The 26,214-nt window shown below is 46.3% G+C and overlaps 1 protein-coding gene across 8 annotated transcripts in view; it reads left to right on the forward strand.

The window, feature by feature from the left end:
• The window catches only part of DGKG (diacylglycerol kinase gamma), a 213,148-nt gene that overhangs the window by 130,836 nt on the left and 56,098 nt on the right, over nucleotides 1-26,214 (forward strand). For all 8 annotated transcript variants that reach the window (XM_053221105.1, XM_053221103.1, XM_053221098.1 and 5 more), the window contains one exon: nucleotides 15,145-15,235. In XM_053221105.1, coding sequence (XP_053077080.1) covers nucleotides 15,145-15,235 — 91 coding nt within the window. The remainder of the gene's footprint in view (nucleotides 1-15,144; nucleotides 15,236-26,214) is intronic.

The raw sequence follows: 26,214 nt of genomic DNA on the forward strand, positions 1-26,214 counted from the left end.
CAGTGTAAAGTGATAAAGACTCTTATCTGTAATAATAACTTACAGACTCCAAGCTTTGGACAGGACTTGAGGTTTTACCCTCTTCCCAGCGTAAGCATCCTTCTGTAAACACCCCTGCGAGAGGGATCATCACATCTCTGCTTTGAAGATTATAGATCTCTACTTTGAAGATTGTAGGAGTGTTTAATTTCCTTTTTCTTTTGGCTTTACCACTTCACCTTTCACTAAGAAAGTATTTTCCCTAGCTTCTAATGCTCTTCAATGAAAGAGAGCCTCTCCTCATTCCAAGAAGGCACTTATACCCTCAGATTGCTAAAGCATCAGGGACTTAAATAATTGCTAAATAGTCGTGTTTATTGAACCTACACTTAGATTGAAATTCCTCATTGTCTAGTAACGAGATGTCTTCTGTTGAATGAAGAGTCCCTTTAATCTCGAAAGTGGACCTTTTTGGAGAGCATTCCAAAGTGCCAATCAAGCCAAGTGCCTTACCTTGCCTTTGAACTCAATGGGCTGAAAGTGTGTCTGTAATCTCTAGCTTGGGATTACCACGGGGCAAAAGGTGGTAAGAACACTGTGAGTGAATTAAAACCCCGAACTGTTAAGTCTTAGTGAAACCTTTATTGGAGCTATCAAAACAGTCCTATTAATTAGCATTCTAAGTAATCAGGTTGTCCCTTTCCTCTTCTATATCACCTGTCCCTGGACTTGAGCAGGGAGGAGAATAGAGGTTGCTCATCATCAGACTTTCTGCAGACATGTGCAGGGTTGAGGTAAAGATAATACAACAGGACACCCTCGGATTTGAGCTAATGGCCTGGTTCATGATTTGTACTTACAATCTTGCTCTCCACCAAACTAGCGATAACTACACTAAAGAAAAATGAAGCAGTTAACAATAAGCCAATGAATTAGAAAAAAAGAGATTTGAGGACTGGGTAATTTGTCCCTTAATAATCAAGACTTGATAGAATGGTAGCATTCATAATAACCATCATTTGTGCAAAGTGGAAAATTAAGGGGAAAGGTAAACATGAGCTTAAGCTCCTTCTTCAGTAGTTAAAGCAAGTTCATTACCTGATGTTCTGTGATTTTCAAATAGTTGATAAACCTACCATGTTGTGCCTGACCTATAAACACAAAACAACTGAAAATAGTTTTTCTCCAGAAGAGGTGGACTTGGGGTGATATTTTATTTCTGTGTACATGATCAGTGTAAATACCAAGCCTCAGTCCTTGGCATTAGATACCTCTTAGGACTCATAACCAAAGGCACGAGCAGCTCAGATGTGAAGAATCAGGTGGGGAAGGAAGTGGGGAAGACAGATTTGAGGCAGCTCTTAGGAAAATGTCCAGGAGGAAACTACAAAGGTCTCTGTGAGGGGTCACAAATCCAAATGGCAGCAGAGGCCAGGCAGTTAATGTAAGTGAGGGAATTGAGAGAGCGTGAGGCTGTCAGGAGTGGTGGGGACTCTGGCAAACTGGAGAGTATGTGCCCTGTATAATGGAAGCAGCCAGCACTCAGCTCCAGCCAATTTCTGCTAGGTTGGAAAGCTACCCAAGTATTAATAAATCTGATTTCTCAAGAGAAGCTGGGATCCAGGTGTGTGTATAATCTTTAAAGCTTCCAATTTTAAAAACCACAGTGCAAGTCAAATGAACACCTTTCCTGGCCTCATAAGATCCATGGGCCTCCAAGTTGTCACAGTGATGCTTAAGAAATATACCTAGGGATGTGGTGAAGGACCATTATTATTTATTTTTCTTGCTTGACCTTGGTCACAAATTACTGGTACTGCACATATAAATTGGTCTCCTACCACAGGAGCAAATGAATGGGCTTCAGGAAGCTTAAGAGATCAGTGTCTTTGCATTGATGAAGGGTTTCTAGATGCCCTAAAAGAAATGATCCAGAAAGAAAAGGGACTCAGAAGGTCAAGAGAACATAAAGCAAAGTCAGAGTCTGACCAATAGATAGATATGACATGGAAATAAAGAGGAAATGCCCCATCCCTATTTGGGAGAAAAAATTAAAGTATGAGACTGTACCCAAGGAGAATAGACTTGGACCTTACGGAGAAGGGAAAGCAGGACAGCCAACAGACTCATCATGAGGTTTCACGAGAGCCAATAAAGTAGCTTCTCAGGTTGTCTGCTTCAAGCGTGTATCAAAGTAGCATTGGTTAACGTGCATTCCATGGAATGTGAAAAGGAAACTCACAGGAGGACGATCATCAAATACACTTGGGAAATTCCAGGTTTATTGTATTTCTTTTCTGTATGATATTACAGAGCCTTTAATATAGATTCTAACCTACTGAGACCCTGCAAAAGCAAGATATTTAGTTTCCCAAATCTACATGACCATAGAACTCCCCTACCCCAGAGCAATCATCTGAAATCAGTATTTTGCTGAATTCACTTCGGTGAAACCCCTGCATTAGAGACCAAAAGGAGTGCACATACTCACATAACCCATAGACTATTTCTCCCTCATGCCTGTGGGTGTGGGAAGCAAATAACACATCCAGAAGAATCCTGGTCAGTATTGCTAGTGACTTTGGTGTCTCAGGTAGGAAACTAAGGGACGTGGGTCAGAGGTGATGCTGAAGTCTCTTCCTCAGCCATGAGTCATAATTTTAGAAGAAACAGGCATGTATGGGGAACACAGAGCTGCTCTGTAGCCGATCTGAGAATGACTGTTCTCCTGGACCATGGATCTCGATGCTGGAATGACAGGCCCCTGGCCAGGAATCAGGAGCTTGTCACATAAACCAAGAGGAATATTTTTGGCCAGAGACTTGAGGACCAAACAGGAGTGCTTTCAAATGCGATTTAAAGGGGATAAAGTAGAATGTTCAAATGAAACTCTAAAATCACAGCCCACGGAGGGGCAGCAGGTGTGAGCTAGAAATAAGAAGCCTGGCAGAGGAGGTGCCAAGCAGTTCTCCCGAGGAACTGGCAGGGAGGAGCAGCGGGGTCACATCCACAGTGGGGACACATTTGCCAATTGCACAGTGAGGGGGCAGAGCAAGCAGGTTGGGTTTCTCAGGGGAGCGGGCATGATCTCCGAGACCATGGAGATTCGTTAGGATCGAACATGCAAGCAGAATGCTATGCTTGTGAGGGTGACAGGTTCACATGATCACAGCCACTGCAGTGGGTGTTAGGAGTGCATACACAAGTATCAGAAGTCACAAACATCAGAGTGGAAGCAAAGCCGAGAGCATATGGATGAGCTTTTCTAAAGGGCAAAATAGAAAGGATTTTCCTGGCAGTGTATATACTACAGTCTTCTCGGGCAGAGTGAGGCTCTGGCTGATGCTTTCCTAGTTAAGATTTTGAAAACTGGCACAGGAAGAAGAAGAAATAGGGATGGGAAGGGGATATTTATCCAGGCATCTGCCCCATCTAATGAATCGTTGGCTTCCCTTGCTAACATTTTCATGACTTAAAAGGTAGAGGAAGCCAGGAGGGAGCTAGTTAGTCCGTATTTAACTCTGACCAGGAGGTGTCCAGCTGGTTGGTGGTATGGAAGGCACAGGAAACTTAGGAAGAAGTAACCAGATGATCATGTAGTTTTATAACAGAAGGAAGAAATACGATGCGTACTTACGCTGTGCCCCGACTCACCTCCCTACCTCTGCTATTTCCCACTTCCCTCTGGCACCTCCAGCCCCATTCTGATAAGAACTCTACGGTGGTCACCAGGGATTTGAGGGCACAAGAGTCACCATGTCCCTTTCCCAGGAAAGGGTCCTCCAATCCAAATTTGACAAGAAAGGTGTACCACTTATATTTCAAGTTGGAACTCCGAACTCACGAGGCCACAAAGCCAGTTTTATACGTGGCCATGGAGTTCAGTTGTGCCATTATTCGATGGCGTGTCATATGACCCATTCCCAGTTAATATTCCCAACAGCCCTGCAAGGTAGATAATATCATCCCAATGCAAGATGAAGCAACGATGGCACAGAGACTAAATGACTTGCCCCAGACTACATGGCAAGTAAGTGACTGACCTGTGGCTTGAACTCAGGCCTTTCTGGCTTCTAACCAAAGCTGCGTCTGTTCTGCCAAGCTGTCTCCCAAAACTCGATACATAATGGGTTAATTGGCTCTTGTAGCTTAGCCTGGGAACCCAATCTCAACATAACATTGTTTCTATGGGGAAATGTGCTCAGAGTGACAAACAACTGGCTTAACCAAGGAACTTTTGTAACCTGACCTGTCAGAAATCTGGCACGGCCTCATGTTCAGAAAGGCTGGTTGTGGGAGAGAGAGGGGCGAGCAGGCGCATTCATCGCTTCAGATACTAGGATGCCATTCCAGTGTAGCTTTGTATTTTCAAGGAACTACAGTCTCAAACGCATCTACACAACAACCACCAGAGTACCCACCACAGAGGGTAGATGGGAGGACCACATGAGGGACCCTTTGGTTTGTAAAACAGCAAGCGCAGTTCTAGCACACGATAAACACTGGGAAAGTGGAGACAGAGATGATTCTCAACAGATGGAGATGATTCTCAAGGCAGAGTTCTGCTGTCTCTCTCAGGGACCCACCTGGCAATCATAGTAGGGTGCGGGGGTGGACCTGTTTCTGGGGCCTTCCTCTGCTCACCCGGATGGTTTCTAGTTTCTGGCCTTAGTTGGTGGGGACCCAGGAAGTGGCCTTCCTCAGCACGAGCTCAGAGGCAAAGTGGCCTGCCTTTTCTAGGTGTTGGGGGCTTATGTTGTAACCAGCCATCCTCGCCCACCTGGGCCTTAACTGTCCTCACCCGGCCTTCAAAGACCAGCTTCCCTTGCTGATGGATGTGTGAATGCTAGTAAAGCATAGTTCGGAGTCAAAAAGGCACACAACAGCTAAGCAATCATTACAGAACCTTAGACACACACATCCCCACCTGCCTTTGCCCCTTTCCCTCCGGGTGCATGATTTCTTTTTGTCCAGGTATTTGACTTTGCTTCCTGAGAGGGCAAGCTTATTTAGAGCCCTCTAGCGCCAGCCAAATCAGCCTGAGGGGGATTTTCATTCCACGAATAAATCTTCAAAGGAAGAAAGGATTGCTAAAAGCAGCCAAACTCTGTGTGCGATTTTTAATATTTTATTTTATTTTTTGGAGGGGGGAAGGGAGCAATGTTCTCTTGGCAAGGACAGATACTGATTGGAAAAACACTCCAGAGACTCAGGCCCCTCAGGAGAGAAAAACCCTAGCTGCCTCACCAGCTGTCGCTCCTGAGGGTCACCCCCAAAGTGGCAGGACCACATGGTGGCATTCACATCACTGTGGCAGATATCAAGTAGGGCTCTGGGGATTCTAGAGACCCCGCTGCGTCAGAGAGGCCATACCTGTGAGCGTGCTCAGTAACAGTATCAGAAAAGCCTCCCTGTCTTGGCCTGGGTGTATGGCTGCACATGCGCGCGCGCGCACACACACACACACACACACACACACACACACACACACACGTGTCCTTGGGTCTGCGCTGGGGGAGGATCAGATCCCAGACTTTGTCAGGCTTCGTGCTGGAGTCCTGCCCTTAGGCAGAGACTTTCTCAGGTGCCAGACAGAAATGGGGAGAGCTTACCAAAGGAAAATATGTCCATACTCCATGGAAACACAATGTCTTGTGTGAAAGAGAAGGGTCTCCGTACAGAAGGGGTAGATGCTCTGGACCCCAGACTCCATTGAAATGGTGGAGAGGCTGCCCAGTGGGTTTGGCCCTTTGTTATGCTAGGACAAGAATGGAGAGAGGAGGCCAATAAGGAGGCCCAGACCAGAGACTCTGTGGAGAAGAATGCCACGGGGCTCTGAGCAACCAGAGAGTTGCAGTCTCTTGGCCGTGCCAGATGTGAATAAAGCCAGCCCACAAATACAACGGAGAATGGTCAGCAGCTTTGCAGTCGTGAGCCCCTGTGCCTCTGGCTGACTTTTCCACTTCTCTCAGATGTATCTGGGGCATAGCAACAGAAGCCAGGGCAGGTGGAAAGGTAAGGGACAAACAAGGACTAGAAGTTGGGAGCTGGGCCTTGGATTCCAGCCAGTGGATTACCAAGGACTGGTCTCAGCTTCCTAATCTGTACCATGAGAAGGCTGCTCTGCCTTAGAAGAGAACCGCCATCCAGAGCTGGTATGGACTAGCAGTTCTGCATGTACCCTTTTACCATCACATAGTGCACTATTCTTATTCATTCCTCATCACTCTCCACCATGGGTGCCATATTGAATAAGATTTCTGTCAGCCATAAAGCTGTTTCAAGTAATAATTTGTTTTCCCATTTTTATTATTTGGCAACATCCATTTACTATTCAATCAGTGCCTCTGGTTACCAAGAGGTGACCAATGTAATTGGTTTATTTCCATTCCATGGCAAAAAATTTTAACCCACTGATGAGCCTGTGCAGTCTTCATTATGAGTAAATGCACAAATACTATTTCACATTAAGAAATGTTGACAGCAACTCATGGACTCCTTTCATACTTTGGAAGATTCCTTGGAACCTGTGATCTTCTGGCTGGGAATCCCCGGACCCCAAAGACCCCTTAAGTGCAAACGATCTGTCATCTGTGATTTTACAGGTAATTTTTTACACATGAAAATGAGTTAAGTGTCTTCAGAGGTTATTAAGAGGATTCCATATTTGTATTATAAAATACATTCCAGGCAAGTTCTTCCTCCTTTGTTGGCCTTTCTGTTTTCTTTAGCTCCTTTCTTGAGCTCTTCCCTCTTTTTTGTTCCCCACATTTCTGCCCACCCCCTCCTAGTCTCCGGTCACCAATCTGTTCACCACCCTAGATTTTTCTGAGTGCCATGATCCCCAGTGTGGAAAATAGCCAGCAAATACCTTGCCCCTTGAAGCTGAAATACACTGAGCCAAGACAAATCTGTTGGCAGGAACAGTGGGCACAAGAGTCACACTCAGAGAACAAAAACAGCTATTTATAAAGCCTCCTTCCTGATTGCTGGGGGCTCACTTTCCCTTATACTAGAGGGGCCACTGCCCCCTCTTGGAAAAGATTCTTCCATCCACAGCTCCGTGCCTGAGGGTCATGGAGTACCCATTCCAGTGAGCAGTGAGAACAGGGGACAGCATGCAGGCTGGATTAGATGTGGTGACAAGCTTTCTGATGGGCCAGGGCAGCTGGGTGTGCGGGTGACACAGATGGCCTCTGCAGCACCTGTGAGGTAACAGTCACGGGCCCCTTATAGGACTTAATATCCTGGCCTTAGAACCAAGCCCACCTGCCTCGGCTCCCTTTTTTTTTTTTTTTTTTTTAAACCTTCCTTTGATCTAAACTGTAGTTAACACCATTACTAAACTTGGAATTCAAATAGTGTAAAATGTTAACAGATAAAGTATTCTCGCTATTATTACTAACCTTCATCATTCAATTATAATTCAACTCAAATTGCATTTGCTCTTTCTGTGTGGCTATCCCATCTGCTTGATTTTGCTAGATTATCATTTGCCTTAGTCACCTGACACTAGTCTACTGTCTTCAGTAGTGGTAGCAATAGTGCCACCAGTAACTCAACAGACCCATAAGGGTAAATTAACTGAAATTATTTGCTTTGTGTTTGTAGTTGAGCTGAACCTTATGAAAATTTATAATGAATGTAGTAAAGTAGCCTGTTGACATGGCATAGTTTTCCCCAGGTGTGTTTTTGGCCTTTTGAAAAATGGAACTCATTGCCACCTCTAATAATCAGATTTTACATAAAAACGCGTATTTCTGGCTTCTCTTTAAAAGATGGCAGTTCTGGCAATACTTGGGTCCACACCCCTGCATGGCGACAGCGTGGAGCACCTGGGTTCTCTCACCCTATCCCGTGTTGTGTCATCTTGCATTGTTCAGGGAGCTTGGAGAAACCTTAGAAATCAGCCCTTCGTTATAATGAGGAAACTGAGGCCAGGACATCCTGAGTAAGCCATGGTGTCACGTGCCAGTGTGTATGAGAACTAGGGCGGCAAGGCGGACCTCCTGCCTACTGGCCCAGCACGCCCTCTACCACATCAGTCCACCCCCCTCCACACAACACAGAACACCATCTTGTGGGTAGCATCTGTTTCACAAGACTGACAAAGAAGGCCTGACTGACTGTTTGAGTCATGACCCACTCAGGGAACCTGATTATCAAAGTCCAAACCACAAAGAGGAATACCATCACTTCAAGGGCTCCTATTTCTAGAAATAGCTGTAGTGTCCTCTTTGTAGCCTTCTAAGCCCAAAGAAATGTTTTCATGTTTTCATGACTTCAAAAGTCTATTGCCCTTAAAACTTCCTAGATTATCAGAAAAGGGCCGTCAGAAGCTCATTGCCTTTGCTGGTAAAAATGCCCAGCAGCTAGCTTGGTTTTACTTGTGGATATCCTTGAAAACAGGCTATTCATAGGCTGTCAGGATCATGACTGAATCTAGCTCAAAATTGCTGACAAATACTAAAGAACGTTTTTTAATTAGTCTCATTTCACCCTTATCTGTCAAATGAAAAGACTCAACTTACCAGTGTGCAATTGATGTTATTTTCTTATAAAACGGGGGGGTGGGGGGAGATTAAGAAAACCCAAAAATAGAATCAACCCACGGTGTCACTGCTGCTGTTTGCCTCTCCTCTATGTGACTGAGAGGCCCCTGAAGCCCAGACAAGGGTTCTTCTGCCTCAAGCACGGGCTCAGCTGGGTAGTTTAGAGCCTGACAGTGAACCCAGGAATTTCTTGGACATGGAAACCAGCCTCAGGATAACTGGTTAAGGATTAGTCATCTCCAGCTAAAAGGTGATTATGAGAAGGAAAGACATGATGAGCCAAAAAAAACTCAGGAAGAGAGATGCAGAAAAAACATTCCAGAAGTCATTAAAAACACGGTTAGCTTCATTTTCTTCAAATATAGTGGCTGCCTGGGGTAGACCCCCACCCCCCACCCTACTCCTGCCCCTACTCTTGCAGCAGTAGGGGAATGAGTCTCCCGGTGATTGCATCTCCTAGCAACAAGAAAGAACAGTTAGTGAGTACTTACCATGCATTAAACACTGCTTGGTGCTCTATATTTGCCACATGAGCTTCACAACTTTGTTGGGTAGAAAACAATATTCCCATTTCATACAAGAAACGAAGCTTCAAAGAACTTAAGTCACTCACCTAGCCAGTAAGTGGCAGAACACCAAATGCATGTTCTTGTACAACTGAAGGTGAAACAGACAGAAACTGGTGCCATAACCATCCAACTGACAGTAAGGTGTCTGGGGAGACATCTTCAAAAGAGAAGGCGGCACACTGGCATTCAGACTCTGGTTGGCAAGGTGGGATAGGGGCTACAAATTGTAGAGTATCACATGCCTACAGGGTTTTACCAAAGGCTTTGGGAAAGTGCTGGTGCTGATCAAGGAAAAGGAGAAAAGGAAGACGAGGCAAAGGAGAATGCATACATCGATCTGTGAAATTTTTATTGGGAGCAACAGTACCTCTTCATAGAGTTCTCCTGAGACCAAAAAGAGATAATATATGTGAAATGCTTAGCAGAGTACAAAATCAAAAGGCCAAAGCCTGGTTCCAGATCAACAAGAAACCCGTCAGCCCTCCATGCTACACAGATCTGCTCTGACAGTGTAGACAGAACCTAAGAATCCTGGTTACCGCTCACCTGGTGTCTTGGTATGCAATGAAAATAGGCTGGGAGTTTGGTTTCCTTCCTGATCTTATTGAAGGTGGAGAAAAGGGGCAACCAGGAACCTGCAGGGAACCCTGCCTCAGATAAGCCTACCGGTGAAATTCTCGGCAACAACACGCCAACATATATAAAGAAAAGTTTTGTGTTATGTCACCTGGCTTGAAGCCAAGCTCCACCTCAGGGCCCGCCATTAATGGTTGACCTCAATTAGGCAGGGTTCTGGGAGGCACCTTTACCGTTGTCCCAGTAGCAGGCTCTTCCTTTCTCCATCTCTACCCCCATGGCCTCTGCCTTCGTACTTTCAACCATTTTGGTGGCTAGGATTGAAACAACCAAAATAATTTCCCTTTAGATGATCTCAAATGAAGGCTAGTGTCTATTTTTCTGATTAACCAGATAAGTGAGCTTCATTATGAAGAGAGTGTTTTGATTACTGAGAGGACATTGGCAACATTCAGTCAACAAACTTAATGTGGTTAGGGGAGGAGGGCCTTCCATAGACCAAGACCTGTTCTAGATGATATTACATGTCTCCTAAACTGGTTTGCCTTCTAACATTCCCTGTTCCACTCTGCTGGGGATGGTTCAAGGGCACTGCCCCTGCCCCATTTCCGAGTGAGCTGAGAGAAGGAAATGTACAGGGTGTCCAAGGAGCTTGTGGCTTTACTAGGATCAGTTCTGGTCTCCCTGACTCTCTGTGTAGATTCAAAACCAGGAGCTTCCTATGACAGATTCAATTCAAACTCCTCTAGAACTCCCCTGGCCACTGGGAGCTGTGAGGGCCTGACACTCTGCATCAGGCGGTATCTCCTAGGATGGAATGTAACCACTAACACCCCAGGTCCCCAAGTACACGCATTTAACAAGCTGGTGAAGGAGAACCACAGCAATCTAGTAAGGGCAACAGGAACACACACCACCACACCACAGAGTTTGCAAAAGCATGCTATGATACAGGGGCAGGGTAGCAGGGCACAGACAGGGTTGGGTGCCGCTCTGCACTAACTCACTTTGCAACCGTAGACAAGTTATTTCTCTTCCCCGGATCTTAATTTCCTTACTTGTAGCAATAGTATCTACCCCACAGGGTTCTTCAGAGACTTGAAAGAGATGGCATATGTAAAGTGTTTAGCGGCCATGGGTATAGGCCATGGGAATGGAATGTATTCACTTCTAACTAAACCGTGCCTGAGTTAAAAAAGAAGTAAAAGCTCTTAAATTTTGGACACATAGTCTTCTGTGTTTAAATGTTCAAATGTTAGTGTCTCGGTGAAGCTATTCAAAGAATGTAAGCTCTGTGAGGCCAGAGACCCTTATTCATCACTTACCTCCAAAGCTTACACAGTGCCTCACCCCTAGTATGGCTCAACAGATGTTCTACGGATGGATGCATGGATAGATAGGCCAAAACACAAAAGTGCTGTCCTTCAATTGCAAAGGGGGCTGCCGCCGGAGAATTGATTTCCTCCGTCCCTCTCTCAGTGAATGGCACCTGCCATCTCATGCTAAGGTAAAAATCTGGACTTCACTGTGACCATTCTTTCTCATTCACTCTTCACAACCAATCAGCTCTGTCAGTTCTACCTCCTAAATTTTAGCTGGTGAATGCACTCTCTTCTCCATAACTCTACTGTCACTGCCTTTGTTCCTTGGCCTTCCCAATTCTGTTCTGTTCTACACCACCTGAAAACTACTCTCTGGGCCTCCAGTCTGTACCCAGCCCTTCTAAGCCGCTCTCCACACTTGGGACAGAGTGATTTTTAAAAAGCACAGATTTGATCAGGTCATTACTGCCACCCCGCACCCCCAAACCCTCGCCAGCAGCCTCACTTAAGGATGTTCCATGACACACTGTAGACTTAAAGATAAAGCCCGAACACCTAAGCATGGCATTCTCAGCCTTCACAAATGTGCTCCTGTCTGCCTCTCTAGCCTTACCTGGCCAATCACCAACCCACCCACCTTGGGCTCCAGGGCATCTGTAGCAAGTTTATGTTCTCTCTTGCCCTGTGCCATTGCCTGGGCTTCTTCCTCTTCCTGGAGTGCTCTTCCTCCACCTTCCCTGTTCTCTTCCACATTCTTCAGAACTCAACCTTGCCATCACGCCCCTGGATTGCTTTCTCTGATTGCCCCTGGCCCAAGAATTGGATGTCCTTCTTCCTAGGTACTCCCAGTGCTTAGGGCTTAGCCCACAACTGTGTGAGCTTTTTCCCTGTCTGTCCTTCCCAGGTGCCTGGCTCACCCAAAACACTCATAGTGCAGTGTTTTATCTTCAGTGTACCTAGTACACCCCCATCTAGTTCTGGCACAATGACTTTCTTTTTTTTTTTTTTAATCCCTGCTTTCATGAAGCTTATATTCTCTCTCTCTCTGTTTTTTTTAATGTTTATCTGTTTTGAAAGAGAGCAAGAGCCAGTGGGGGAGGGGAAGAAAGGGAGGGAGACAGAGAATCCCAAGCAGGCTACACACCATCGGCACAGAGCCTGATCCAGGGCTCGAGCTCACGAACCATGAGATCATGACCTGAGCAGAAATCAAGAGTTGGATGCTTACCCAATGAGCCACCCAGGTGCCCCGGCACAATGAATTTCTCGAATTGATAAATATTTTGTCACACCATTCACTTTCTCAGAAGCATATTCATAATCAACATCACGTCTTTGGATGTTGTGGGACCAGGCAAGATAATTAGCCAAGGATTAGAGTATGGTCTATAACTCCAGAAAAATCTATCAGAATAAACATGTGGAGAACATGTTTATAACTAAACGTCAAGACATGATCCAACAAATATGATCACACATTTTTTTGTCCTAGAAAAATTTGCACATATAATATTTACAGCCACCCAATCTGATCTGTCATTTTTGCCCTACTATGTTATCCAAACATGCCAACTCAAGACACTGAATTAATAGCCAGTATGTAAGCGACTAATGTTCTTGGTGAGCTTGCTATGCAGTAAGCATTATGTGAAGTGCTTTGCAATCACTTGCAAAGTGATTTAATCTTCTCACCCTCTGAAGCACATCTTTTTATTATCGCCATCTTACAGATGAGGAAACTAAGGCGTAACACTTGCCAAAGATTACACAGGCAGCAATGGACATCTTACCAGCAGGAGATGAGTAGTCTGTTTGATCCTCTCAGTCATTCTGCTACACTGACCTAACCATGATCTCTTAACCTTATTAGATTATCAGAAGAGCCACTTCTGGGCAAAAATAGCTGGTGGCTTCCGGAAATTTTTATTAAAACTCTAAATCTCCTGGCAATAACTTTCAAAAGTCATGATTCAGACCAGAAGTGATATTTGAAAATGGAATCACAATGCAGGTCTCTTGGCTACAGAGATGCTTTCGCTGCTGGAGAGGAATGCTCAACCTTGACATTTATGACAATCTGTGTTTTTCCTGTCATGGGGCTTTCGCCATCATTGTCTATTGAAAGACACTGGCCCTCATTTAATCCTCCCTGAAGAATCCTGTCAGGCTTAATCCGTCTGTCCTGTTCCTTGATTGCCATTTCATTGAGATCTAGAGGAATGTGTCTTAAAGTCCTGACAGCTGACTACCTACATAATGATCCCCTGGCCACTCATAAAAATGCATATTCCTGGGCCCCATATCTATCGCATAGAGTCTCTGCAGATAGAAGCCCAAGAAGCAGCATTTTAATTGCATTCTCCAGGCAATTCTTACGAATACCAATGTTTCAGAACCACAAATGTGGTCTCCGCATCCTCACAGCTCCAAGTGTGCTCCCTGGACCAGCACCAGCAGCTTGCTAGAAAACACAAAATTCTTAGGCCCCAGTCCTGAACAACTGAGTCAGAAGTTGCATTTTAATGAAGGTGATTTGTATTCACATTACTGTGCATACAGAGAACCAGCGATCTAGAACAGTGTTTCCCAATATTTTTCATTTCGTGGCACGCGTGGAAAACAAAAGCACTTGGTTAGCATACAGATGAGAATGCCCAGTACGACAGTGGGGGCTCAGCTCCAACTTGGCCACCCCGAAGACTGAGGGGATCGATACTCCAGGCATGCCTGATTACAGCACACTAGTTGAGTAGCACTGGTCTACTTACAAGTATACCCAAATCTGTTGACTTTCTACATTAGGCGTAACTCCCTAAATCTTGCCTATTCTTATTTCCCTCATTACTTATCATTTCTTTTCAAGCACAGGTAGAGTCAGAAAGGCTCCGTCAACTAGGTCTTAGGAATCATCATACAATGGAAGAACACAGTCGCATCTTCACATTCCAGGCAGACTCTTTGAGAAATGCAGAGATAAAAAGTTGTCTGTTATTCTGAAGAGTCATCTGCTATGCCCCAAGGAATACGAGGAAGAAATAAGAGCCTTCTGCCCTTCAAAGAATGCTCTTTTCCTCTTAGTTCACAAATCTGAGGATAGAGGATCACCAGCACACAAGGTGGCTTCCTCTTTCCAGAAGAATGTGCCAAGAAAAATGTGATTTTGTTTAATCCTTCCCTGGCCAAATCTGCCATCTTATAAACTGGACAGGTGTCCCTTCTCTTAGCTAGCCCCTGATAATGGGACGACAGTTGGGAGGGAGGGAATGGAAATAGAATACCTTCAGACACACTACTTGCTGAGACGATCTGATCAAAATGATCAAGTGTCCGGACACACCATCTGACTTCGCAAAGCCCCCAGCTACGTGGGAATCCCTTTCCTTCCCCCACTAAAGAAGATGTTGAAAAACTGTAAAGCTCTAAATGTTGAGCTCTTACTTTGAAGCAAATGACAAGATCTACCCCTAAATGAAATATTGTCCTAACCTAAGCAAATACAATTGAGGAAGAGGTGGTGGGGGGAGAACTCTTGCTCCCAAACAACTCCGTTTTTTTCTTCTCTTCTCACTTTATCTGCAAATCTGTGTCTAATTGTCTCCATTCTGCTTCCCTCAGTCAGAGCATGGACAAAGTAGCACATGTGTTGGTGGGTTTAGTGTGGGACTATCTCTTCTCTGTGCCAAGACTGAATATACCTCAAGTCTCAAAAGTCTGTCTGATCTTCCCTTCCTACCCCAGCTATACCCAAGAGAGGGCTCTACCTGAAGTCCCTCTGCATTAGCAGTAGAGAGGACCATGATCAGAGAATGGTGTCACTTGTCGCCTCTGGTTGATTTTCATAGAACCTTCCCTTGATCCAGATCCAGAGGCAAACACACCTTTCTCCTGCTCTGACCAGGAAGTTCAGAGCAGTTGGTGGTTCAGCCGAGTAGCCATGATGTCTATGAAATGAACGGGTTTTTCTCTAAGTTCTTTGCCGGAACGGTTGGTGAAAAATCTCTACCCCTATCATCTGATCAACAAGTGCTAAAAACACAGGAGTGGGGAAAGCTGAGGGCTTGGGCCTCCCAGCCCCAGCAGCATAGCCGTGTTGCATGACCGCTTCAAACACATGATACTGAGTCAGCTCTCTGCTTCGTGGCGCAGGATGAAGAACAAACTGTGGTACTTTGAATTTGGCACCTCTGAGACCTTTGCGGCCACCTGCAAGAAGCTGCATGACCACATAGAGTTGGAGGTGAGTCCTCAGGTGGGAATAAGCCTCCTCCGGACCTTAGTTCTGCCCCTGAACTGTCACACACACCCTCAGGACATATCCCCTGGGTCCTGAACAGGTGACCCAGAGTGGAGTCCACTTGTCATATCTCCATCCTATTCCCAAACACCGCTACGCCCTCACTCAGGGTTCCAACCACCGGACCTGCCCTTTTGGGCCCATCCAGAGAACCTTGGGGCTCTGGGGCCTAGAGGTCCATTCCCATCCTCCGCCCTGCCCCCACTGTGGCCTTGCAGTTGCCCCTTCGCAGAGAGGCAAACACTCAGTTGTCGCCAGCACAGAAAGGCAAGCTGCTGGTGGGGAGAGGCAATGTCCCAAAGCTGGTCAAAGCCTGGGAGCAGACACCCCCCAGCTCGCTCCACCCCCACTGTCACAGCTGCTTCAAGGAGCCGACTTCAGAGGTACCCCGGGTCGGCTTCGTGGGCATGCAAACTGTGCAGCTGCTCAGAAGAGCCCTCAGCTCAATGCTCTTCTGTCACCATCTTGAAATTCTTGAAAACTTTTTAACAAAGGGCCCTGCCTTTTCATTTTGAACCGGGCCCCTCAAATTACATAGCTGATCCTGTTGCTAACTCTTCTGGCACTTTTAGCAGCCTGCCTCACACAGTTTGCCTGAGGTTTCCCTCCCCTGGTTGGTAAGCTGCCCGCCTCCCACCCGCTCACCCTACTCCTGCTGGATTCCCCTCAGAAGTCTCTTCACCACTGTGAGAGGGCTTCGTTGGTCTCCGGCCACCTGAAAGGCCAAAGGTCTATGCACAGCAGCCTGCCTCTGCTCTGCGGGTCCTCGGGCCATTGGTTCCCTTGCCCATGGTTCTCAGCTACCACACCATCTTCCCGTGGGATTCATGCCTGTCGCCTTGTTTTCACTTGAGAAAAACAAATGAAAGACGCAGCCAAAGAGTTCAGCCAGGGTGGGCTCAACCTGGCCCACCAGCTTTGTCCCTAAGCCTGAATTAGCAGTCAAGTTGGGCCTGGGCACCGCTTTGAGGAGGAGCATTTGGCCTAACGCAGTGTGGGAAAGCCCCACCATTCCCTGCAGAAGGCAGCCTGTGCGCGCAGGGAGTTTTCACAAACAAAACACAAAGCCAGAGATTCTGTGCTTCTATTTGACTCATCTGCCTGCCTCTCCCCTCCGTTGCCGGGTTACCAATCCCAGAGTGGGAGGATCTGGTCAGGGCTAATCCCTAGAATTTTTGGCCAGCTCAGGGCTCAGTTGGAGGGCAGAAAGGCCCAGGAGCCAGGGCTCTGTGTCCCCAGGTGGGACCAGCTACACCTGGGAGAGGCTGAGGAGCTAGCCCACCTCTCTGAATCCACTGCCTGGGAGAGAGCTGCAGAGAAGGAGGGCAGGGCTGGGCTCGGAGCCTGAGCCCGGCCAACAGAAATGTGTGTGCATTTCTTCCGTTGGCATGATCGCCTGGTGGGGTCTCTTTAAATATACCCCGAGTGAGGGACAGCCCCAGCCTAACCACTGCCAGCTGCAGGCACACAGCAACTGCTTGTTCTCCCTGCAGCTGGCCTTGAAACTGTGCCCAGAATAGAGCAGCTCGGCTCCCCTGCCTGTGCAGCTCGCCCTCCCGGCTGCTGGTTCCCTCTGGGGCCAAGACACAACAAGGGCTCCTCCTCAACCACATGGGGGGCTAGTGGCCTCCCTGCAGAAGATGCTGGTGACCTCTGGAGGGGGTGGGATAGTTCATGCTGTGGGTTGTTGGGGACTTTGGGGAGCATTTCCTGTTTTCCTTATCTACCCATAATGAGTCTTTTTAGTATTTATTCATGAGGGGAATGGGGGGGAGGGGTCTTGTGACAGGCGGCTTCTAACACCCGCAGGATTGGGGCCGGCACCTTTTTTTGCATCCAGAGAGCAGTGGGTAGACTTGTGATCCAGAGGGGGACAGAGAGACAGAAGGGAGCAAGGCATGTGAGTGACAGGGGTTGCAGGGCACCAGAGGTAGCTATGAGAGCATCAGGAGCCTCGGGCAGAGCAGTAAGAGAAGCTGGTTAAGTGACCTGCTAAATGTGGCTAAACACAACAGCCCGGGCCCACGAGGACCAGCACACTCATCAGTTCAAGGTCAGTGGTCCCAAGAATAACTCCACACAGGTGTTTATACTACACGTCACCACTCTCAAACCCCTAGCTTGGCTTTTATTGCATTGTCCCACAGCAACCCTATAAGCTGCATAGGTCGGGTATTATTATCCCCATTTCATGGAAAAGCAAGTTGAGGCCCAGAAGTTTAGGAGGGTAAAAAGAAAGAAGAGAAAAGTGCAAAGGGGAGAGGAAAAGGTCACATGCTTCCGCTGCCTACCGTAATGTGTCCTCGTTTGACACAATAACCCAGTGAGGCAAATATCATCACATTTTTTTAAATGTTTATATATTTATTTTTTAGGGAGAGTACAAGAAGGGAAGGGACAGACAGTGGGAGACACAGAATCTGAAGCAGGTTCCAGGCTCTGAGCTGTCAGCACAGAGCTCAACATGGGGCTCAAACTCAACAAACTGTGAGATGGTGACCTGAGCCGAAGTCGAACACTTAACCAATTGAGCCACCCGGGTGCCCCTCGTCACATTTTTTTAAATAAAGAAACCGAAGCTCAGATACATCAAGTAACTTGACTAAGATTCTATTGCTGGAAACTTGTGAGAGCGAAGATTCGAGGTCTCCTGAAATGAGTTTTGTTTGAACCCAATAGAGATTTACCTTAAAAGTGCTAGAAACTCAGTGAATGCTTCAGCACAGATACACAGGTTTTTCCTCCTTTGTTGAATGTGGGCCCGTTTCGTTCTGTCTCTGCTGAGGCAGCCAGGTGGGTCTGCTGAGAAATGCTTTAAAAGAACGGAAGACACAGTCCTAACCTCATTTGAGAAAGGAATCAGTTCATGCTGGGCCATAGGAGTCAGAGTTATGCCTTAAAGTTTGCAGAACGCTTTCCCATGCGGCATCTCATTTTATTTTGATCCATCAAACATTGAGGGCAAATATTCACATCTTTACTTTATGGGTCAGGAAGCTGAGGCTGAGAGGGTCAGTAACTTGAGAGCACAAACTGCTAAGGGGTTGAGGGGAACAGATAGTAAAGTCTATGTAGTTGCTGTGTGTGTGTGTGTGTGTGTGTGTGTGTGTGTGTGTGTGTGTGTGTGTGAGACAGAGAGAGAGAGAGAGAGAGGAGAGAGAGAGACACGCTGGTAAAAATCAGGGTGGTAAAACTCGAAAGCTAACCTGAGATTACACAGGAAAGGTCTCCATTAAAAGTCTCTCACAGGAAACACCACCTGTTTCTCTGAGGCTAATGGCTTGTTGAGAAGGACTTGGAGACTTGGTTGCTTCTCGGAAAGCTTACAGCCCAGTCGACAGAACACACAACAGCTGGTTAATATAGTATACTCACTTGACTAGTGCTAAGGAAATCAGACCCAGGGGTCCTGGGGAACCGCATGAGGCAGATCACTCTAGATGCTGTTTTGAGCCGCTCAGAGACTCAGGCAGGGGAGAAGGTAACGCTAGATCTCCTGCTCAGCCACGGACACTCGGCCAGGGCGGGTGCAGTGAAAGGCGCCTGGCCCAGACAAGACCAGGAGGTTAGCCCAGCTCTGTAATTAGGTCAAGTAACTTGCTGAACAGTGTGTCTGGGCCTCAGTATTCTTATCTATAAAATGGGGGGGGGGGGGGAAGGGGTTAGGCTACTTCCCAAGGCTGTTATCCAGATTAAAGTTTTCATGATTGTTGTTTTTTTTTTAAACTAGCAGTGGAACTAACTGCCTCACAGAATCTGCAAAGCAGCCCTAAGTCGCAGGTGTCATCACCTTTCCAGAGTAGGGGATTGAAGCTGAGAGAAGCCAAGGAGCTCCCTTGAGGTCTACAGCTTATGTATGGTCAGATCAGGCTTCAAATCCAGATTTGCCCAAGACCCAGGACTTTCAAGGCAGTCCTGGAGCTTCAGTTTAGAACCCAGATTCTCAACTAGGTATGGGGCATGTGTGATCTCTTTTTATTTATACGCTTTTATTTATTTTAACAGTTCAGATAGCCTTTAAAGTAGGCATGAGATTTTTACCTTTATGAAAAAAAGAAGATAACAAATATTGCAAATGCTCGCTCTAAATGCTTCCTTTCTGGCAACTATGAACGCTAGTGTTGTTCCTGGAAAATGGGTGCTCCGTAAATTGTGGTTGACGCTAATTAAGAAGCCAGCGTGTCACCCACATGACTGTCATCATCCCTGGTCTCAGGCTTCTCTCGGGGTCTCTTAGTCTCTGACTTCTCCTCCCTCCCAAAGCTGCCATTAAGGTTCATTTTCACCTGATTTCACCTGAATAAACAGATAGGGGCTGGGGTGAGGGAGGGACCCAGTGAGTCACCTCCCCCACCCCAGGCCCAGAATAGCTTTGGAAAAAGGTTCTTAGAGGTGATCATAGCTAGGTGGAGCCAACCAGGCAGGCTTCAACTCGAGCACTTATTTTACATGCTGTGGAAATTTTTCATTCTCCTGGCTAAAAATAAGAACTTCCAAAATTCCTTGATATTTTATCTACTTTAAAACAATGTTCACAAGGGAAGGCTAGCTGGCTCCACTAATATGAATTTCTGCATGGGGAAAAGTGAATCCAAATTTGGAAGCTGCTCAAAAAAAATGTTATCCAGTATATTTTGGGAACCCGCACATCAGGTTCCCCCTCCTCCCCCCCGCCACAACGTTTAATTGAGGATTTTTTTTAATGCAACAAAGTCTTGGGAACGATATATCAAATACTCCCATTTCCCCCCCCCCGCACTTAGAAATATTTGTCAGTATTTTGTTTTATTCCCTTCAAGTATGTTTTAATCAAAGGAATTAAATATTTCAGATAGAACTCAGTTCCCCCGCAATCCTTTTGTGCCCCACAACTTGCCTTTTTCATGCACCATGATGTTCCTGAGATCTCTCCATGCTGATGCTGATAGAGCTAGTTTGCTACTTTTACCTGTTCTGTGGCATCCATACCCCATCCCACCCCACCCCCTCATCGCCCCTGCCCCCAGATATGGGGAGGAGGAGCAGAAATGGGAACCGTAGCCGCTGCCATGGAAATGCAAGTGGTGACCATTTGACAGAGGGGTTTAGCAATATACACTCAACTGAAAGCACATTTGTAGATCGCGTGACCCAGGAACTCAGACCTAGAGAATTTCCTGCACGTGAGCTCACAAGAGGCTAAGCAAGCATGGAGGCGCAGTGCAGCATTTCGTTATTACAACAAAATGGAACCCACCCAAGTGACTGTTCTTCTAACACTTTGAAAAGACAGTGTGAGTGGAAGTACTAAATGCCACTGAATTATACACTTCAAAATGGTTAATTCTGTCTTATGCGAATTTCATCTCAAGTTTTGAACATTTAATTTTACAAAAGGGAGTGTGCTGGGCACTGTGGTAGGGATAGCTGATCCTCATCATGGTATGGGCTTTGTCTATGAGAATCCTAAATTCTAAAACTAACATTTGGCAAGCCATGTACACGTAAAGGAGTTAATAAATGATGCATCAGGTTATTTTAGGATTGGGCAGATACCTTTAGCTACTCCAATCCATTCAAGGGCCATTATTTTTCAAAAGAGTGAAATCAAGAACTTTACAGGTTAAGTAGCTTGGCCAAGCTCACCCGGGCCAGTTAGGTGGCACAAGTTTTGACTGGGGGCATTCTTACTCTGCCTCAGTATCCACCTACAATATCGCACGCTCTTAAATGAGAGGGAAGAAATCTACAAGCACTGTGGCCTCTTCTGGCATTGAAACCTTCTCAGTCTGGGCGAGTAGAGCCCTTCAGAGCTTGGAGTAGTGAAGGTGGGAACTGGCCAAACGCTCAGCCCATCGAACCAGCTGTAAATCCAAGGGAGATGAAATGAAAACATGCTCCCAGGGAAAGAAGAGGTGAGAAGAGCATTCAAATGGATTTCGAATTCCTGGAAAATAAAAAGGTGGCAACCTGATTACGCATTAAGCCTTAGAGTCAAAGGATGGCTGCAGTGGGCCTTAGCGAGACATCCTCCTTCTAGTCTGTTCCCTTCCTTGGTCAAGGCCAGTGGCTCCATCACTCCAGCACCATCCTCACAGTGAGACCATCCAAGGCAGCTCTGACCACCTCGCATTGCTTCCTGACCACCACCCTGTCCTCAACTCTGCTGGTGTCCCTACCTCAGTTCCTTCCTGCTCCCTCCTGCTACAGGAGCAACTCTTCTCCTGATTGTAAAAGCAACCCAAATTCATGGTAGAACTTTAAACTATAGAGGGGCAGAAAAGAAAAGCAGCCCACAATCTCAGCAGTCAGTTCAGCACTGTTATACTGCAGGCCATGTTTTAACCCTGTAGTAATATTAGCTCTCGTTTGTTTAAAATCAGGATTCTAGGGGCACTGGAGTGGCTCAGTAGGTTAAGCGTCCGACTTCGGCTCAGGTCATGATCTCGCAGTTCGTGGATTTGAGCCCCATGTCAGGCTGTGTGCTGACAGCTCAGAGCCTGGAGCCTGCTTGGGATTCTGTGTCTTCCTCTCTCTGCCCCACCTCCTCTTGCGCACTCTCTCTCTCTCAAAAATAAGTAAACATTAAAAAGATTTTTTTAAATCAGGATTCTAGAACGACCTCTATGTTTCTTTGATTCCTTACATCTTTACCCATTTTTCAACACAGCTCCATCCTCCCTCTCCGCCTCTTTCAGCCATGTGCTGGCCACAGGTTTCCTTCACTGATCCTTAAAATCTCTCAGCCGAATAAGAAGAAATGATTTCTGTCAATTTTCTCTTACAGAATCCCACTGTTTGCTTGCAGTTTCAGCCACATAACTTTTTCCCTCTCTTAAACAACCCCTCTTTTTCATCTCCCACAAATGTGAACCCTATATTTCACTCCAAGCCTCCATTCATCCATATGCTTTTATTCTCTTGTTCTTTTCCATTTCCTTTGTTCTTTTTGAATTGCTTTGATTTTCTTTGTCTGCAGACTCCTGGCTACACATACTTTGTGTCTTCCAAGGACCTTGGGATAACTTTTAAGGATGAATTCTCATGTGCATATTTTCACAAAGCGGTGGGAGATACAAGGCACGGTGGCTAGATGAGGCCCTCAGCAGTCTCAGATGACCCGGGTTGGGGTCAGGTGGCAGTATGTCAGGTCAGGAGGCACCCCCGCGACAGGTTCCTGGAAGATGGCTGCGCTAACCTCTGCCCCAGTGAGCTTAATTTTTCCACCACCAAGGTCCCTTAGTGAAAGAATAACTTCCCTAAGCCATATCTACAAACAAATGCATCATCTAAGTAATGATCAACTGTGAGCTTCTATCAGTGGGATATGTGTCATTTCTCTTAGACTTTTTAGAATATTGAAAAAAATCATCATCTTCTCCACACTCAGGAGATTCAACAACCTCGGGGAACAGAAGCATTCCAGTCTTTTCCTGCTTCTACAACTGGGTTATGTGACAGGGACTATTACAGAGAATATCGCAACAGACAGAGAATATACAAGTATGACTTGTTGGCCCTTATCTGTCTTAGGGAGGTCATAAATTGGCTGATCCTGGTCTTCTACAGAAGAGGAATTAAGAGGGTAGAAGAAGTGACTCTTTCTGGAAGGGTATATAATCTAACAAAGGATCAGATACATACCATGTGCACACATACATGTTATATCTCAAGTCCATTAGGATCAACAATCATTTACCCTTGCAACGAGCTCCATCCTGGCATCTTCATACACACCTTATTTAATCCTTAAAACAACTCTGCACGTTGTATATAATTGCCATTATTTATGCAAGGAAACTGAGTCTCCTAAAGATAACTAAGAACTCTAGGATTAGACGAGTTTCCAGCCCACGTGCCCCCACAGTGCCACAGCACTCCCCGGAAGAAATGACCTCTGTATTACACTCTGCTTTCCACCTAATGCACATGTCTGGATAATGGAGCTCCCATTTGGGATCTGGCATATCTATTAGGCAGTCAGCTGTCTGAAGCAAGGACTCTGTCTGAAGCAAGGATTCTGTATCCCCAGGCCTAGCCCAGTGCCTGAAATTAAGTCATTGCTCTGTAGTTATTAATCATAACATTGAACCAAAGAGTGAAAAGTCCCATAATTAGCATAAACACTAACAGAAATGACCACTTGACCAGCCTCCAGCGATACCCTCTTGTTGAAAGCCACCAAAATAAAAGGGACCCATCTTGCTGCATTTGAAACACAAAGAGGGAGGTGGCTGAGTGTGCCGCCTGGCACTTGGGCCTTCTAACTGCCTTGAGTGGGAAGTCCTCCCACACCCATCCCTGAGTGGTTGCTGGGACCTCTGAAAGTAGCAGAGGGTCTGAGACAACTGTCAACCCAGGGCAGGAAATGCCAGAGTTCTCCCACTTCTTTCCCACCGAAGAGAGTTAAGACAGTGAGTGGGCAGAGCCCATGCGGGAGTCATGGTGCCAGGCAGCTGTGGCATCAGAGGAAGTGACCCTGAAAGGCAGAAGAAGGGGTCTCCATTCGGAGCCCTCTCTTACAGCCCAGAAGCCTACCTGCCCCTGAGCCCTGCCTGTCTCCATGGCAGTCAGCCCTGCCCTGTCCGCCAGAAAGCTGGACCCTTCAGAAAGCTCTATTCACCCCAAGTTGGCCTGAGCAACACAGACAGCGAAACCTGTTAATCTGCATCCAGAGCAGAATGCCTCAATACACCGGTTTTGGGGTTTTTTGTTTTGTTTTGTTTTTTAATTCGGGGAGGGTGGAGCAGTGTATAGGAAATGGCTTTGCCTTCTGTCCAACTCTGAGGCAACCCACCACCATGGGCTCTGAGAAACAGCAGTTTTGTTTTGGAAACTGGCACCCAGCGCAGGCTCGCTCCTGGAAATGAATTTGGTACCCCCCCCCCCAGCTGCAATGTTCTACTTCCAGCCTCCCTGCCAACACCCCCTTCCAGCTGCCCCTCTCAAAGGCACCATTGTGCCCGCCTGGCACAGCAACAGAGGAGGGCTGAAGAGGAAGAAAACATTTTCTGCCCATGGGATGTTCTTAAGCAGGTTGTGTGTACATGGCTTCAATGCTGCATTCCTGGAGCCCACACAAACCCGCCAAAACTCCATCATCCCTGTCACAGTTGGAAGCCACTTTCCAGTCTATCTGGCCCACCACAGCTCACTGTCAGAGAACACAGAGCACGCAGCTGGGTGGGTGAAGCTGGTGGGAGGGGGGGTCACGATGACACATTTTCAGTACAGCGCTCCAGCCTGCCAAAGCAAGGCTGAACGTAGACTCTAAACTGGAAGGGGATTTAGTCCTATTTACCACTCGACAAAAAGATTCATTCTGGCACATTCTGATACGTGCACATCCAGCCTCTTCCTGGGTACTCCAACGGTAGGAAGCTCACTACTTTTCCTGAAAACCCTGTTCCATTGCTGGACAGCTCGGACTTTCAGAAAGTTCTTCCCAATGTTGAACAAGGATGTGTGTCCTGTTCATCGCCATATCCTTCCCCTGTCAGCACTTAGCGCAGTGCTTGGAACAAAACAGGTGCACAATAAGTGTTTGAGGGATGCATGACTGAGTTCCTCACCCATCCACTGGGCCTATTTATGCCCTCTGGTGGCACATAGAACATTCCTTCTTGCTCCAGCTACAGAACATGTAACTGCCCCTCATAGGGCTAAAGATCTATCTTCCACATCATCTATTATTTTCACTGAGCTAAACATCCCCTGCTCCTCATGTGACTCAGTATACAGACCCATGACTATACTGACCACTCTTCTTTCCATTGACTCCATTTTTTTCAATGTCCTCCTTAAAATAAAGGCTCCACTCCCTTGTATCTAGAATACTCAAAAAGTGGTCCCATAGGTAACAAAGCACAAGGTTAACAGGCATCAGGTACGTGGTGTCTAAGTTGGACTGTCTTCTTGAGCTGATTATTTGCATTTCACGCAGGAATCTTCAGGCTCATGAAGGCTACCATGAACCTGGATAAATTCGGAAAAGAAGGACCTTCCTTAGTTTCACTAAGTCCATGTTTCCTCATCTGTAAAAATGAGGCTACAAATACCAACACTGCAGGGTTGTAAGGATTAGACATAAGATATATGAAGTGCCTGGCTCATAACAGTTACTCAATAAATGATATACCTTAATATTACATAACACTGCCCCTCTGAGTGCAGGGAAAGCCATATCTTGTAAGATTTACCCATATGCCAGGCTATTTTTTTTTAAACATAGATAGTACTGGACAACGTTTCCAATAATGCCATCACCACTCATTAACACCACTCAATTTATCACCTTCTCTTCCCTCGGGATACACATAAGCTTACTGACACTAAAAATACTCTCTTTAGTTCTTCTCTGGGGAAAACAGACATCATTGTTTGCCCTGGCTGCTTTTCTTTCACTCCCAATAAATGTCTCTGTTCTGGCCATAGGCCCTGGAGATATGTAGATATCTACTTCCTTCTCAGCTTGCTTGCTGGTGCATCAGTTCCAACCCTACTTTCAGTGATGTCACGTTGGGAGCTTGAAACTGGCCATAGTGGGAGTATTTATACCATGAACACCACAATCAGAGCTGCTGCCGCTTTTTTTTTTTTTTTTTTCCTCCTGGAGATCCTGCTGTTAAGCACTTAGCAGCACACTACTGCCTCTAGCATTGACCTGCTGTGAGCACCTTGAAGATGAGGACTGTGTCCCATTTCTGCTCCATCCCCCAGGGTCTAGCACAGAGTAAGTAGGTTTTCATCATTCTTGATAGATGAGTAAATGCTTTTGTCTTCTGTTTCTTAATGTCTCATATAAATCAGGCCCCATGTGCCCTATTCTTGTTACAAGCTGTTCAGCTATAGATTTCCCTTAGCTGTGATCAGAGGACTACTTCTTTCACACTTGGATTAACCTTCCTTCTCTCTCCCTAACCTGGACATTCAGATGTCTACTT

Source organism: Acinonyx jubatus, chromosome C2, assembly GCF_027475565.1.
Source record: "Acinonyx jubatus isolate Ajub_Pintada_27869175 chromosome C2, VMU_Ajub_asm_v1.0, whole genome shotgun sequence".
Taxonomy (NCBI): Eukaryota; Metazoa; Chordata; class Mammalia; order Carnivora; family Felidae; genus Acinonyx; species Acinonyx jubatus.